The 15,591-nt window shown below is 43.3% G+C and overlaps 2 protein-coding genes across 3 annotated transcripts; both read left to right on the plus strand.

The window, feature by feature from the left end:
- Window positions 1–2,775: 2,775 nt before the first annotated feature.
- Window positions 2,776–6,222, plus strand: LOC115691695 (uncharacterized). Of its 2 annotated transcripts, none has more exons than XM_030618415.2 (5): window positions 2,776–3,331; window positions 4,376–4,554; window positions 5,062–5,413; window positions 5,557–5,671; window positions 5,887–6,222. In XM_030618415.2, exons 1-4 carry the CDS (start codon window positions 2,876–2,878, stop codon window positions 5,635–5,637), a joined length of 1,068 nt encoding a protein of 355 aa, XP_030474275.2. In that variant the 5' UTR covers window positions 2,776–2,875; the 3' UTR covers window positions 5,638–5,671; window positions 5,887–6,222. The 2 variants fall into 2 exon arrangements, with proteins under 2 accessions (XP_030474275.2, XP_030474265.2); XM_030618405.2 differs by having other exon boundaries at window positions 2,777–3,331; window positions 5,943–6,222.
- A 6,580-nt stretch (window positions 6,223–12,802) lies between these two features.
- On the plus strand, window positions 12,803–14,200 carry LOC115691684 (L-type lectin-domain containing receptor kinase IV.1-like). Its single transcript, XM_030618397.2, has one exon. The coding sequence runs from the start codon at window positions 12,897–12,899 to the stop codon at window positions 13,968–13,970; it is 1,074 nt and encodes a 357-aa protein (XP_030474257.2). The 5' UTR covers window positions 12,803–12,896; the 3' UTR covers window positions 13,971–14,200.
- The last annotated feature ends 1,391 nt before the right edge of the window (window positions 14,201–15,591 follow it).

Genomic DNA, 15,591 nt, shown 5'->3' on the forward strand with positions numbered 1-15,591 from the left:
ATTAATTTACCGGATAAAGCCGGACGATTTTATTGACTCTAAAAGGATATATCGATTAATTAAATATTTACTCGTCGTCCGTCACATCACTCTAAATCTTAATTTAGGTTACATTTGTTTTGAGGAAAATTAATTAATAAATAATTATGTTTATCATCCATGATATTTTTATACCTAATATTGTTCGGTTTCTTTTAAGCGAGGAAGTCCGCCTATTCGATAAATTGGAGACGCCGGAGTTTTTGACAAGAAACTCGTCTTAACGAATATTTCTTGTGGTACGATTGATTCCGTCAAATTGCTTCTCCTGTTTTTTGCATCTAAGAATAGGGTACCCGACCCTTAACACAATTTACTTCCCTATTTGCACAAACTATTTCATTCATGTTTCCGATAAGGCACTAGCCCGACGAGTACGGCTTTGTTAATTACTTTGAGAACGAAACATTCAACTACGAAATCCACCGCTTCTGAGCTAAGCTCGATCGCCACGTTTCATCATTTCCTACAAAATTGACTAGCGTATAGCTAATGCCTTTTTTTTCCCCCCAAAATCTCCAAAGCGGGCGTAGTTGGCCGGAGCACCGGGGGATTTTCAGCTCGGAAGTCGAAGGTCGCTCGTCCAAATCTCATCGGTTACGGTTACGTGCAAACTGCTCCGTGGAGGGGCCCGCCCGCGTAAACCAAGAGCTCGGATCCGACCCGTTCCCGAGAGGTTTGGTGGATGTTTCGCGGGGCTGTTGGTCAATTCAACGCGCCGGAAAGGGCGAGGAGGCAGTGACATCCTTGGGAAGGCGAAGTACCATCGACGAAAATAATACAAAGAAGAAGAAGAAGAAGCAGCAGATCCAAATCGTTTTCAGTGTTTGTTGAGAGGCTTTGAACCTTCTCAGGCCAACCACTCTCTGTCAAATTCTTCCGTTTAACTTGTGGAGAGATCCGGTCTTTTGGTTACGAGAGGTGGTAGATCTCGACCGAGTCAATAAGAAGTGGTCCGAGCACTTGAATAAGACAAATTACTAGGGTCCAGCCTGCCTCGGTAAAGTTAAAGAGATACGTACAAAAATAGATTGAGAGTTATTTCAGCAAAAGGAAAATGACGGTTGTCGCGACGTCCCCGAACTGGGATTGCGTTAAATAAAAATAGGTGTCAACACCAGTTTACATAATTTCTCATTTAAATTGAATAATGCCGAGGTTTAAATGTGTGATTTCCTTCTAGAAATCCACGCGAAGAGAACATCATGAAATGAAGGTCGAACGAGTATGCGACCTCTCAACTCTTGAATTTGAGATTGCGAATTTGATGGAACATGAGTGTTCGTCGGATGGCATCGACCAGTCGGGGTTGCTCAACATGGATCCGATCGAATCGGCTCGAAACCATATCTCTAATTTATCAATTTGGTTTCGGGACGGATGAATTCTTTTTGTTCATCGGGCAATTCGATTGGGGTTTCGGTTCGGTTCGGTTTATCAACGGGACACGACATCCAGAGCGAGGATGGGGAAGTGGCCCGATGCTCGTGGCCATGGGAGTCACTCTTTTGACGTGAGACCAAGGTTGTTGGACTTCAGATGGGCTTAAAGCCCATCGATCCATCAAGTTCCTATTCCTAACCCCCGAGAATCAGCAATGCTATCAAGCAAAGAGTGAGATCCGGTCCATTTGCGCCGCAGATCGTATGAGACCCACGTGAGTCCCCCAAAACCAAACCTCCCGAATGATGGCCAGCTTAGGAAATCTCCGTGCACGGCCATCATCAGGCAATCGCAACGATACGCCCGTTTGAGCGATAGCTACTTGATCGGTCAAGGTTATAATAATTCAAGATATGGGCGAGCCCACACGAACATTTTATACATCATCGTAATTGAAATCACGTTTAAGGGGCCAATCGCAGAGATGTATCGACTTGTTTCCCAAGAGGCCTCGATCAACTAATTCAATCGATGCCACGGTAACTTTTTCCCCGTTGTAGCAAAATCAGGCCCTTCAACAGTGGCATCAAGTCGTAATCTACAATTCCAAACGGTTAAGGCTCCAAATATCGACTTTCAATTAAAATCGCATCGTAAGTAATAGTTTAAATTGAATTTTAAGATCTAGCTCATAAGTACAAGCGCAAAAAGAATCACTTAATCACGTCACGCCTACTCGGTGCGATTTAGAAGCTGTTTATTGCGTTTTTATGATTTTTCTTCTCGAAATTTTAAAAATGAAAGAAGTAGTTTAAATGTCGGAAAATCAATAGAATATTATTTTATTTTATATTTTAATATCTACATATTGTAAAATGTCGTAGATGATTTTCGTTGAATGAAGAGTTAATACCACGAAAAATCCAAACTAGTACACATATGACAAATTTACTCCGAACAAATTTTTTGACCACAAAAAATTTCAAACTGGCACACCAGTGACAAATATACCATTTATTAGTTTTCGTTAAATTTTATTATCGAATTACTGAGTTGGGTGGCCCGTGACAGTTAACAGGCGTACCGGTTTAGAGTTTTACCCCTTCGTTTGTCACAGGTTTATCAATTTATAATTTTTCGTGGTATGAATTCAAATTAACCGAGTAAATTTGTCATAAGTGTAGCAATTTGGGGTTTTTGGTGATCAAAAAATTTAATTTGGAATAAATTTATGATGGATATATCAATTTGAGATTTTTTGTGATATTAATCCAAAAGCCAAGTAGAAAGGCGCAAAATAAATAGAAAATGATAGTTTTTTGCAAAATTATATGTACTTTAAATAGCGTCGCTCGCTTGAATCGAATCTCCTTGTTCCCTCCGGTGGGAAACAGGAAAAAAAAAAATTCCCGAAAATCAACGGAAATTCACATCCTATCCGCAGAAGAAGAAAATGGAGCAAGGACTTATCCAGTGGAGTCCTTGCCCCCACCGCCACCGCCTCCGCCCCTCTCTCTCCTCCTCCTCCTCCTTCCTCCTCCTCCGCTCGCCAATCCACAGACCCAGGGTCGCCGGACGGCCCTCGCCCCCCCCTCATCCGCCGGCGGCGATCTCCGCGGCTCTCGAGTCCGCCGGCGCCGAGGCCCTGACGGCTAGGGAGCGGAGGCAGCTCAGGAACCAGAGGAGGGAGAGCCGGGGGGCCTATAACTGGCGGGAGGAAGTGGAGGAGCGGCTCATCGAGAAGCCCAAGAAGCAGTTCGCCTCCTGGACCGAGGAGCTCAACCTCGATTACCTCGCCAAGCCGGGGCCTCAGTGGTGGATCGTCCGCGTCTCCCGCGTCCGGGGCCAGGAGACCGCCGATTTGATCGCTCGCTTGCTCATCAGGAACTTCCCCGACGTCGAGTTCAAGGTGAGTCTCTCGACCGATCGATTTTGGCCTCTGGATTCTCGTTAGAATTTGTGGTCTAGGGACGACGAGTCCGTGCTCGGTGCGTTCGCGGAGTTTCTGTTGAATTCTAGATGAATGTAGGGTAATCTCAATGTTTTGATACAAGCTGGTAGCTGAATCAAGTATCTGTATGTGTAACCAAGTATTGAATCGTTTGCGACCTGTGAGGAATTCTTCGAGCAGCGGATGATGATGAAAGAAATCATTTTGCTACACCTGGAGGAGTTCTCCTCCAACGTTTTCAGCATGTAGTTGGTCGAAATGCTGACACGGAGAGTTATGTATGGAATCTATTAAGAATCGTTGATCTAGTTTACTTTTGAGTTGAACTTGCAGGCTTAATCTAAGATTTGACTCAATAACTATCCTGCTTGGCATCAAGCGTTAGCCTTTTGAGATGTAGTGCGTATTTTGGTACTTGCTTAAGAAGATTTTTGCTTTGAGATCAGAGGCCTCATCGCTGAAGTGACGTGGATTTTGCTAATTGCTGAGGAAGAGTAGGAAATGTGTTATTCTTGGTGGGAAGCCCGACGGTTCAGGTTAGAACTGGGGGACATGAAACGTCGAAGGTGTGATAGATACGATTTCACGAGCTCACCCGCCCTCATCATGAGGAATAATCAATCTTAGTGACAATCCAGGACATGGAGTTACCTGCTTAGTTTCATGATGCATGGTCAATTTAGCGAGTCCTGCTCCTTTTAGAATCTTTGTCGTAATGGTATGTATCTATAACATTCGGTATGCTTCATGTTGAAGCTCTAACATCGCTTCCACATTGAAGCAACTTTACTCTCCCTCTCCAATGAAGTTGTCAAATCAAGAGATGCCGATCCATCATTTAATAATAGAGTGCCATTTCTGAATGTGTGGTTCATATTATCTTTGGGTGCTGTCTCTTTCTTGCCTGATCTTTGTCATCAGCTTGGATTGTGATTTAGATGAAGCCACCAGGGAACCATATCTACTCTTGTGTGCTCTCATATTTCTAGCTTGTAATTTCAGGTATATGCACCAGCTGTCCAAGAAAAGAGGAAACTAAAGAATGGTTCTTACTCCGTTAAAGCAAGGCCCCTCTTTCCAGGATGTGTTTTCTTAAGATGCATCTTAAACAAGGAGTTACATGACTTCATCAGAGAATGTGATGGAGTTGGAGGCTTCGTGGGATCAAAAGTTGGAAACACGTGAGTAATTGCGTTTCTGTTCTTTGCTTCTAAAACCTGTTCTCTGCTTTGTTAGAATTAGAGTATAGGTTATGGCTTAGTTGTAGCATGTCTGATTTCTTCATTTGGCTGTTCTGAAGACAAAACTTATATATGTATTTACTTAAGTATACTGTTAGCTGTAACTATGGTCCTTCAATTGTCTTAATGTTTAGTCCACTGTGCTCTGCAATCTACATGGATGTTTAATGTGAAAACCAGAAGCCAAATTTTTTCTTATCCTTTGAGATTCTCTCTAGCCACAATTTTCCTTACCCCTTGAGAATCTCTTAAGCCAAAAATACTTTTTACCCATCAAGGGATTACAATTCCCTGTCTGCATTAGAATCTTTTATTTTCATGTCCTGCCTTCCCGGGTATCCTGAAAAATCAAAACTCATCTTTCTCACAGAAGTTTTGACGCCCTTGGACTTGCTTTTAAATTACGTGCTTCTCTTTCTTAGCTACGGTGCTGGTTTTTTCATTCAGAAAAAGGCAGATAATCAAGCCTCGGCCAGTATCTGAGGATGACATGGAGGCTATCTTCAGAAAGGCAAAAGAAGAACAAGAGAAGACCGACCGAGCTTTTGAGGATGAGCTAGCGTCTGAAACCCTCAAGTCTGAAAAGCTTGATCTAGACCTACATTCAAGTGCGGATGATTCTTTGGAGTCTGCTATGAAGCCAAAGCGCCAGTCCCGAAAATCTTCCGGCACACTCGGTGGCTTATCTGCTAAAGAGAAATACAAGCTTCTTGTCCCGGGTTCCACTGTTAGAGTTCTATCAGGAACTTTTGCAGGCTTTGAAGGCAGCCTCAAGAAGTTGAATCGCAAGAATAAAAAGGTAACATGCCTCGACATATTGCAGGATTTTTGCCTAGATTAATCCAAAGACGTATGCCCATGCCTTCTGAAAAGGCTAACAGCAGTTCGTGCATCTGTTTGTCAAGAAGCAAGAAACATAACCAATGTAATCATCATTTGTAGGCGACTGTTGGATTTGCGCTATTTGGAAAAGAAAGCTTGGTAGATTTGGATGTGGATGAAATTGTACCTGAGGTGGCATAACCATGGAATCTCTTTGATGAATCCCTGCCACGTGGTAAGTTTGCGTTCTTGCGCATTTCATTCTTTGCGAGCTGTAATTGTGTCATAAGTCATATGTATCCCACGATATCATCACAGAACATGCACTTTTTCCATACTTGAAGGACATAGAAATGATCCATGGTCTCTTTTTAAAATCAATGCTTGTAAGCCAAGCCTGATAACAGAAATGAATGTTGGGTTGATTAAGTTTTCATTGACGTTCTTCAGGCAGGCTCCATGTGAGATGATGGCTATGTTCTAATCTCTCGACGATGAATTTGCAGGGTGATTGACCCAGAGGCATGCAGGCGCATAGGTCCATCATAGGCGTTGATCGGGTTGTTCCCCGTTGGTAGTGAATGAAAAAAATTTAGAGATCAAGTTCTACTCAATACCAGGTGAGAGAAATAGTGTCTGGTCATCATAATGACCCGTAGAAAATTCTATCCAGGAGATCATCGGGAGATCTGATTGAAGTTGGAGAAAGAATATGCTAGGCTGGGGTCTGTACGCTAACAAACCAGATTTAAGTGCTCGAGCTGGTCAATCTTCTATTCATTGCAATTCTTCCTGTTCATTTCGAATCAATTGTCTGTCTTATCGCAGAGGAAAAACAAGCGACTCCCACTAATAGCCCAACCACTTGGTCGATCCCCACCAAGATTCACAAACTATTGAATTTCGATCGGATCTTGTCGCATGCCATCTTGTCTGCATAACAAATCGGAGAGACCCCATATACTTACAAATCTTGTCTTATCATTGCTATAATATTTATATTCCTATAATAATCGCCACTGATGTGAATTATATTCTCCCAAACGCCGTTATTCAGTAAGACATGCTTACGTATCTGAGAAGATGAAGTCTTTGTATAGCCGTTGTGCGGTTGAGAGCATGAATATATTACTGATTAGTTTACCAGAACAATTAAGAAGTGAAGAAAAACCAACTAAAAAGAGATATCGGCCCTAAACATATTGAGAAATTTAATCCGTTTGCCACATGGTTTTCCACCTAAAGTCTTGCGAACAAAATATTAGACTTTTAAATTCAGAAAAATTATGAAGAATTCGTGTACGGCTCTATACGTCAATATTTATATGTCTTGAAAGATTTCAAGGGTTTCGCATTGAATGAAATTCGAACTGTGACAGTCGCAGCATTTGAAAAGAAGTGAACAAAATAAGGGCAAAACTCATTTCGACCGCTCTCAAATCGCGCACATAAAATTTGGACAAGAACGGATGCTTTTATACCATATACTTGACAAGGATGGTTGGCCTCTTTTTATCAGCTTGCTTCATAGGACTGGCTATCCAACATTACGTTGTTATGCTGGCAAAAAGAAAACATCATGTTCTTATGGCAAAGATTCAAAGAACAACGTTATATAACCATGAATAGTGATAACTGCTTTCATGACGTGGCCCTAGCTGATTCGCCGGACGTGTGGTCGAGGATAAAGCTGTTTTTAGATTACTTATCATGACAACCTTTATTGAGCGATGGCCTTGAAACAATAAAATCAATATTTACTTGGCCATGAAAAATTAAGAAAAAAAAATAAAGAGTGAACTGATGCGAAACGAATGAAGTAAAATGGCACAAATAGTGGATTTTGATGCTGAGAACGGGTTCATACGATCGCTTAGGTATAGATACTAATAAGCTTCACGATGCGTATTTATGACCTTCCTAGCTCCTTTCGAATCAAAAGCTATGAACCGAAATAAGATGCGCGAATTTTCGTTATGGTCACACCAATCGGATTTTTCTTACTTATTTGATCACTCTATAAACTCTTTAAAAGTCCATTTTACGGGGAAAAAAAAAACCAATTGACCTTTTTACGAATGGTAAATGAGAGAATTTTACATCATAATTGACGATCTATGGAAAATCAACTAAATTTCGCTTTAGCTATTTTGAATGAAGTCTAAATCTATTTCTAGGGTCGGTTCTCAAGTGAAACATATGTTGAAATCGAGAAGCCAATTTCCCTCTGACGTAGAATTTTGGAAACAAAACGGTCTTTGCCAAATCTTTCTTAAAATCTGCATTTATCTTATCAAAGAAGAAGTACATTCGCAAATATTTTCTAGAGCACAGTACCAAATGATAGCTGAATTCCATGAGAAGAATGTCGGGCGACATTAGAGCTTCAAAGGGCACCTGTTGCGCCTGTGATTCCATGGACAAGAAGCCAGTCCCATGTTGGTTCAGCTGCACGTGAGAGGTGGGTTTGTCCTTAGTGCCGACTTTTCGGATGTCACTGCTCCGTTTGAACTCGAATCCGAAGTCAGACTTCAACCGTTGCATTCAGCTTTTTAAATTGAAACTTTGGTAGCCCAACTTTCTTTTCAACCAGTTAGGGCTCGTGAATAGACTTAATCGATAATAACCATATTGGTGAACAGCAGAAATCATCGACATCAACGTCGACGTGTTACTGATAAGTCACGATATTTTCGGATATCTAAGCTCAATAAATATCAGTCATCTGGGATGAAATCATTAACATCGATCAACGTGTAAGTAATATGATGTGGGGATGAAATCATCGATGCGTAATTGATGAGTAGCGATATTTTCGAATATTTAAGCTTAGCAAATATTAGTTAATTGGGACGAAATCGTCGACATGTAACTGATGAGCGGCGATGTTTTCGGATATTTAAGCTCTTTTAGATAAGTGTTGCTAGATAATAAGAGGCCGTGAAGTTATTTATTTGGTTTAATTGTGTAATCTCCATTTGTAACCGTCGATTATTTAACTCGTGCTATTTGTAAACATCCATCAATCAACAAAAAATCTATCATCTTTCAATTCATGTACCTTTCAACAATTATCTTTTGATTCTTGCACTGTAGTCTTAGTTTCATATATCTTGTCGTCGATTAAATTCCTGGACATATTTTAGTTGTGGTCTTCATATCTTCATCATCAAATAAATTCCAGTATTGTATCTTTATGTCATCGCTCTTTGTCATCGATTAAATTCCGGCAAAGGTTTTTATGTCATCAGGAATCATCATTATCAGTCCCTTATGCTTCATTGATATGACTCATGTCTGGAATCGCCACAAAACCCGTCTCTTCTTAAAAGGTATTTCAGTGACGATCCAATTTCGATGAAACAAACATAATCTAGTCAGGGGTAATGCCTGAAAATTAATAGACTAATTAGAAGAAGGAAAAGCGTTTGGGCATAATTCGCTCGTACCGTTGAACCAAGGAACGCCGATCAATATAATCATATGGTAATCAAAGTACTCTAAAAAAATCAACTCTCGCAAGTCGCAACCGACGACTCATCGGACTCCATACCAAATCTAACCTACATGAGGGCTCTGTTCGTTTCACGAAAAACGAACGATTCAGAAAATCCTTTTCCTACCGCTAACAAAAACGGACAAGCAAGCATCATTTTCGTCGTCCATGAAGATATTGAAATACAAATTGCTGCTGATAACGGAAACATCCTCCGCCGACGAATAATTTCGAACGACTCGAGCGATCATTTTAGTTAAATCAATGTTTTCCAAAACATCCATTTTTCGCGAAACGAAACGGAACTGAAAACTCTACTTCATGGCCAAAAACAAAAGAGAGTCAAAAACCCATCTGTTTTTTTCCCTCGAGAATAAGTAACGGAAGAAAAGAAAGGAAAGAGGAGCAATGTCGCGAGTTAACGTACGCAAGGGAGGCCAAAGAGACGGACAAAATTTCGAGGGAGGGGAGGGGGATGGGACAGTGGCGTGTCGAAGGTTCGTTAGCAGCACAGAAGGGGACGCCAGACTTTCCACATTGTCCCTTCCGTCCCTCCTTTCTTCCCCCTCATTGAATTGCGTCTTTCCAAAGGTGGTGGTGGTGGGGGGTAACGTGGAAGAGAGGGTGGTGTCCCTCTTCGCACGCCTGCCCCCCCAAGCCTTAAAAAAAAACAAATAATTTTTCTCTTTCTCTTCCTTTTTTTGGGGCACACCCAATCGAGGAAAATTAATACTTTAAGGGCCCGTTTGGTAACGTGCCAAATAGTGAAAATTTCTGTTCTTTTGTTCCCAGAAATAGTTTGGGAACAGAAAAGCGTTTGGTAAACTTTTTTGTTTCCGAGCACATTTTTGCAAAAATTTGTGCCCAGAAACAGTTTTGGAAGAGAAACAGTTTTGCTTCTTGTTTCTCGGCACAATTTCGAGAATGAGTTCTTTTTCTTTTTTTTCTTTTCTTCTTTGTGTTGTTCTTCCCTGGGCTGTGGCCCTCGCCGGCGAGGGCGAGGGCTGGACCCTCGCCGCCTGGGTGAGGCGGCTCGCCGTCGATCATGGCGAGGTCGGCCTCGCCGTCGCGACCGAAGGCGAGGTTCAGCCTCGCCTGATCTAGGCGAGGCCGGCGATGAGGTAGGCGGCCAGGGCGGCGATGAGGTAGGCGGCCAGGGCGGCGGCGAGAGCCGCGACGCCTTGGCCTGTGGCCTGTCGTCGGCGCCGGCGATCGGCCATGGCCAAAGAAGGGAAGGGTAGAAAGAAAAAGAAAAGAAAAAAAATATTAAATAATTTAAAATATTATTAATAAAAAGAAATTTTGTGTAGTTACCAAAAGTATTTCTGTTCTTTTCTATCCAGGAATAGAAATTTTGGACAGTTAGCAAACGCCTTTAAATGCTCAGAAATTGTTTCCGGGCACAGAATCAAAAAGAATCATTTCTGAGTAGAAATAGTTTCCGGATACAGAATGATTGTTATGCGCACCCTAAAAGAAAGGGGGGCCAAATAAATATTATAAATAAATGGAAGAGGAAAAAGGAAAAGTGAGGGGGTGGGAGAAGAGAGGGGTCGGTCGGGGCTCCGTTGCCAGCTATGCCAAAAATTTCAACGTGGTCCTCCAACGCCAGGGAGAATCTTGATATTGTTTTATCATCCAATCCAACTGAGATTATAAAACGAATTGGGACTCGGCTAATATCGTGTGTCACGGAGAACGATTGGAGATGATGTCCTCTTGACGCAAACTCCCCCACGCGTCTGTTGCTGGGCGTCGCATTCGGGATCGTCCTCGTCCCGCTCGAGTTCTATCGGGTTCGGTATGAACTGCTCCGAGTCGGGGCTACGTGTAACAGACTGGAAGCCCTGGTTTTTCGCCGACAGGTGTAGACCTTGCTGGGGGATCACTGATTTTATATCGTCACCGATGTTGCGAATGACGTCGTGAACGGTGTTGTCGGCGTTGGTTTCGATCGGTTCGTGAATCCCGCTAGCTATCCTGTGAGTCTCCGTGTGGCCGGGCTTCTGTATCGTGGATTACCTATCGCGCTCTGTACTTAAGAGAGATTGTGAGAATAAGAATTAAATTCGCCTCATTTTGATGACGAGCAATTCAAGGTAGGTTGACACTAACGGAGTTTACGGAGACATAAAAGTAAGACTAGAATGCTTACATATACGACCAATTACATAATACCGGCACATGATGATGAACGAGCCAATCTTACATCCGCCCCACGCGGACTTTGACTTTTTCCTTCTAGTCCGGAACATCCGAAATCTACACTAAATATAAATGTCGACACGTAAAATCGCATACAACATTTCGTAATATTTTTAAATTCGAATAATGTTTTAAATTCATCGATCAACCAGGCTCCGAGAATGATTTTGCTCGCGGGTGTCCTGAAACTATTTCTCAACCAAAGCAACGGGCTAATGTCTACTAAAATATGGCGAGAAACTTTTTTTTACATCTATACCTGTATTATGACGCGAAAATATATAGCAATTCCATTTCATATTTTTTTTATTTCAAATGATTTTAAAAGCGCCAGACATTTTCCACGTGGATAAAAATAAGTAAAACGAGGTCTCGGACACTCGGAGAAATTAAGAGGGCTTGACCAAGTATCATCGTCCCCGCAGCATCTGCCAATTCCCCCAGGTTTTCCTGGGACTCTTTAGGAACAATTAATGCAGAAGCCCTAACTACAGCAACCGACCTCGTGAGTTTTGCATAAACCAGCTCATGATCATAATCAATTATATCACAGACTTCGCATACTAGGAACAACAATTATTATAATTGTAGATTTGGCAAGATATTATGATTTGACCGTCGGTCGGGAAGGTCTGACTAATGTGGCCCCCTTTTTCTTAACGAATAATACCCTATAGAGACAATTATCAGCCATATACTAAATAAAAAAAAATCAGCCGAACGCCAGAAAATAAGGCACGTCAAATGAAGCACGATATTTCGACCGTGTTGAAGAGAATGTATAACGTTCTGTGACAATTTTAACGCTGGAATTTACGAGGGACAAAAAGGAAAGATGCAACGTTTGCCTTGTACAACAAAGAGCCAGAAGGTCCCATCCTTTAACTGGGAGATCTTATTATGGAAAGAAGTATTTTGGAGGTCGTGATTCGTGTGATCCCCCACCTGGTCGAGCCGAGCTCGGGCTCTCGTGATCGGAACCCGCGAGCTCTGTGAGAGAGAAGCCGGGAGGGGAAGGTTGACGGGCGGCGCGGGGCAATCGACGGTGGCGTGGGTGCCGACAAGGGGGTAGAGTGAGAAAGAGAGACATCGTCAACGTAACGTCGGTGAGGAGGCCGACGGAAGAGAAACGTGGAGAGAAAAAGAGGAAAAATGGGAAAGAGGTATACCGGTCTCAAGATGAACGACCCCGTTTAGTTTGGAAAAAGATGTAAATCTAAGGATTTTTAAAAGCGGTAGATAACACGGTGGCTTGCGAAATAGTAATAAGATAAGAAGTGGTTAAATGAATTTCGATACGAGACTTGGCGTTGGGACTGAGATTTATATACAATCTGGATAAAAAAAAAAACACAAAGCCACGGATGATGATGCTGCTGCCAAGGCAAGAAAGACCGACGGGACGAAACAGCAAAATCCCGAAAGCCCGAGGGGCATGGCTGCAAAGCGAGAGCCCCTTTATTTTATATATTCCCTCGGTCATCAACCACCGAGCCAAAAAAGAAAGCGAGCCCCGCCCCCCAGTGCGTTTCTGCAGAAACGAGCCAGCGTATTTAATTTTCACAACCCCCAATCCAACCTCTCTCTCTCTCTTTACTTTCTTCCACTGGTTTGTTTCCTCACTGCAACACTACCCAACCAAAAAAAAAAAAAAAAAAATTTTGCGTTTCACTTCGCTGTAAATGCAGGCGGGATCATCCCCACACCAAACCCTAGACACCCGCTAGCTCTCCCCACCTCCTTCGCTCCCATCTCGTCCATGGCGTCCGCCTCCCACCACCTCAGGACCTTCTCGGCCTTGGCCTTCGTCGTCGTGGTCTCCCTCGGAGCCCTCTCCGCCGACCCGGGCCCCTCCTTTTCCTTCCGCCAGTTCGTCGCCAGAGACGCCTACTTTGAGTCCAACATCGCAATGCACGGCGACGCCGAGGTCGTCGGCGGGGGCCCCTCCCTCCGGCTGACCGGCGACACGGTCAGCCCCGGCGCCGGGTCGGTCGTGTACAGGAGACCCATCAAGGTCGTGCAAGGTAATCCGGAGAAGAACCTGGTCTCCTTCTCGACCCACTTCTCGTTTTCGTTGTCCGGGGGCGGTGGAGGTGGCTTGGCGTTTGCTCTGTCCCCGGGCGGTTCTGGTGCGGATGAGTTTGGGGATCGGGGTAGCCCCTTCGGGCTTCCTCTCGGAAAGAACGGGACTTTGAATAGGACCGTGGCGGTCGAATTCGATTCGGTGAAGAATAGTGTGGCGATTGTTGTGGGCGGCCTCGGGCCTGCTAAGGTGAAGAACGCGTCTTCGCTTGATTTGGTGCTGAATAGTGGGAGCAAGTTCCATTCTTGGATAGATTACGAAGCTGGGTCGAGAAGGTTGGAGGTTCGGGTGAGCAGGTCCTCCGAATCGCGGCCGTCGGATCCGACCCTCGCTCGATTCGTGGATTTGTGGAATATGTGGATGGAGGGCGATGTGTTTCTGGGTCTGAGCTCATCTAATGGGAACTCGAGCCAGGCGTGCTTTATCTACTCTTGGAGCTTCAAGCTCAGGCATGTCCCTCAATGGATGCACTCGGAGCCGTTGGATCCCCAAGCCATAGCTCGCAACACGAAGAATTTGAGAGTCCATGAGAAGAATGATTGCTTCTTGAAAGTGCTCGCGGCGATGATTTTCGGCACGGGGAGTGGCGCCTTGGGGGCGTTCGTAGTCCTGTACTTGTGGACGATATTCGGGAACCGGCGCCCGGTGGCGCCGGAGGAGTTTGTGGTGGAACCTGTGGATTTGAAGAAGTGCAGTAAATTGGAGGTGATTGTAGATAAGGCCGTCAAGGATGTGAATGCGACCAAGTGAAAGCTGACTGGTGTTTAGATAAAGCCCATCAAAGAAGATGGTGGCACGTTAGATGTTTGATGTTGGGGAGATTTTTGCTGTTGGTCTTTTCTGTTGTAAATTGATGTCTTCTTTGGTTCTTTCATTTTCAGCTTCCTCGTGTTGTTGTAATCTGATAATTAACTGTCTAAAATGTAGTTTATTGTCACATATTCTCCAGTTTGAAAGCACTTGGAAAGTTCTTTTCAGTACCTCAGAAGTGCCTCGAATGCGTACATTTCAAAGCGGTCTAGTATATTGATTCAGTGTTTTCACTATGTTAACATCAAGAAGATTGGATTGGAGCACGGCAGGGACCGCCGGCGATGAACCCCCTCGGGGCTCATCATACGAGAGCGTTTGACTGCCCCAGCCGTGGCGGAAAGTGATTTTCTGCTCTGCTGATGTTCATACAGAGACTCGATCTCCTCGAAGAGGTGCTCTTGCGAAACTTAAGGCAGGGCAAGCCATCTGATACTCTTTTGAGATTGGTATCCCGACTCTGTAAGGACTCTTTGATGAGTTACGGTTCCTACTGTAACTTCCAAATAGAATAGGTATGTGTTAGGTTTCCCCTTCCTATCCTTACTATGTCCACGTGGCTTTTGTTTCTTGCAATACTGATTGTAGAGGAGCTTTCCTATTTCTAGACAGTGCCCAACTTTCTTCATGACTTGCTGTCATCTTATGCTAGACTACATCAAGAGAGCATTTGGCTTGAATGTTACTTTCTGTTTCTGCAATTTGGCTGTGTTTTCCCATTGCTTCTCTGGTTCTTATCTTTAGTATCTGTTTTTCTCCCTTCATTTTCTTGTTTGATAAGTCATGCCTTGAGCAACGTTCTGCTACTGCAGAGAATGAATGTGCGACAGAAGGAAAGAACCCAATCATACATTGCCTCCCAAATCAAATATAGTCCCCGCACGTACCAATCTCAAAAGAGACCTGCATTACACTCGATAATCTCATTATCTCACGGCTAACACAAAATGTACAACCTCCCAAATCAATGTTTCTTTTTCTTCGGTGACATGCGATGTCTATTCCATAGTTGCAGAAGAGGAAAAACTCTAATGATTTGGCAACTAAATTTAGATATCAAGATGATTCTTTCAACTGGGTTGACTTGAGGTGGAAGCTGCAACTGCCAATTTTGTTCCTGACTACAGAGCTTAATGGACTCAATCAGTTAACTGGTTGTGATATTTCTTGCTTCACTGATTGGCAGACTCGCACATGCTCACACTTCATCTGCATTACAACAGCAATAAGCAGCAACGCCGTTGTTATTAAAGCGCTTGCGAGTGATACTAATATATGAGATTCAATCCCCCATCTAATCATCATCACACTGCTGAACTTCACCATCTAATTCTAGCTACCCATTGTGCCATATGATGTTCCGACTTATACGAAATGCGACTCGAATGCAAAAGCATGGGAAAACAAAACATTGCAGACTGTTATACTACAGAAAACCTCTGGGGCCATGCTATTGCTTCTCACTGATTCTTTTCAAGAAGATAAAAATGTGCTTTTTGAAAAAAAAAAATTATTTTGGAGTAATGAGACATAAAACTTACATCATTTGGCGTTAGGGATT

Source organism: Syzygium oleosum, unplaced genomic scaffold, assembly GCF_021117445.2.
Source record: "Syzygium oleosum isolate NSW1041296 unplaced genomic scaffold, Sole_v2.1 Sole_v2.09, whole genome shotgun sequence".
Classification (NCBI taxonomy): Eukaryota; Viridiplantae; Streptophyta; class Magnoliopsida; order Myrtales; family Myrtaceae; genus Syzygium; species Syzygium oleosum.

Excerpts from the sequence above, each read along its gene's own strand:
- LOC115691695 (XM_030618415.2), top strand. The coding sequence starts at position 2,876 with ATGGAGCAAGGACTTATCCAGTGGAGTCCTTGCCCCCACCGCCACCGC. Across the intron at positions 4,555-5,061 it reads GGATCAAAAGTTGGAAACAC|AAAAAGGCAGATAATCAAGC; the intron begins GTGAGTAATTGC and ends TTTTTCATTCAG. Across the intron at positions 5,414-5,556 it reads TGAATCGCAAGAATAAAAAG|GCGACTGTTGGATTTGCGCT; the intron begins GTAACATGCCTC and ends CATCATTTGTAG.
- LOC115691684 (XM_030618397.2), top strand. The coding sequence starts at position 12,897 with ATGGCGTCCGCCTCCCACCACCTCAGGACCTTCTCGGCCTTGGCCTTC.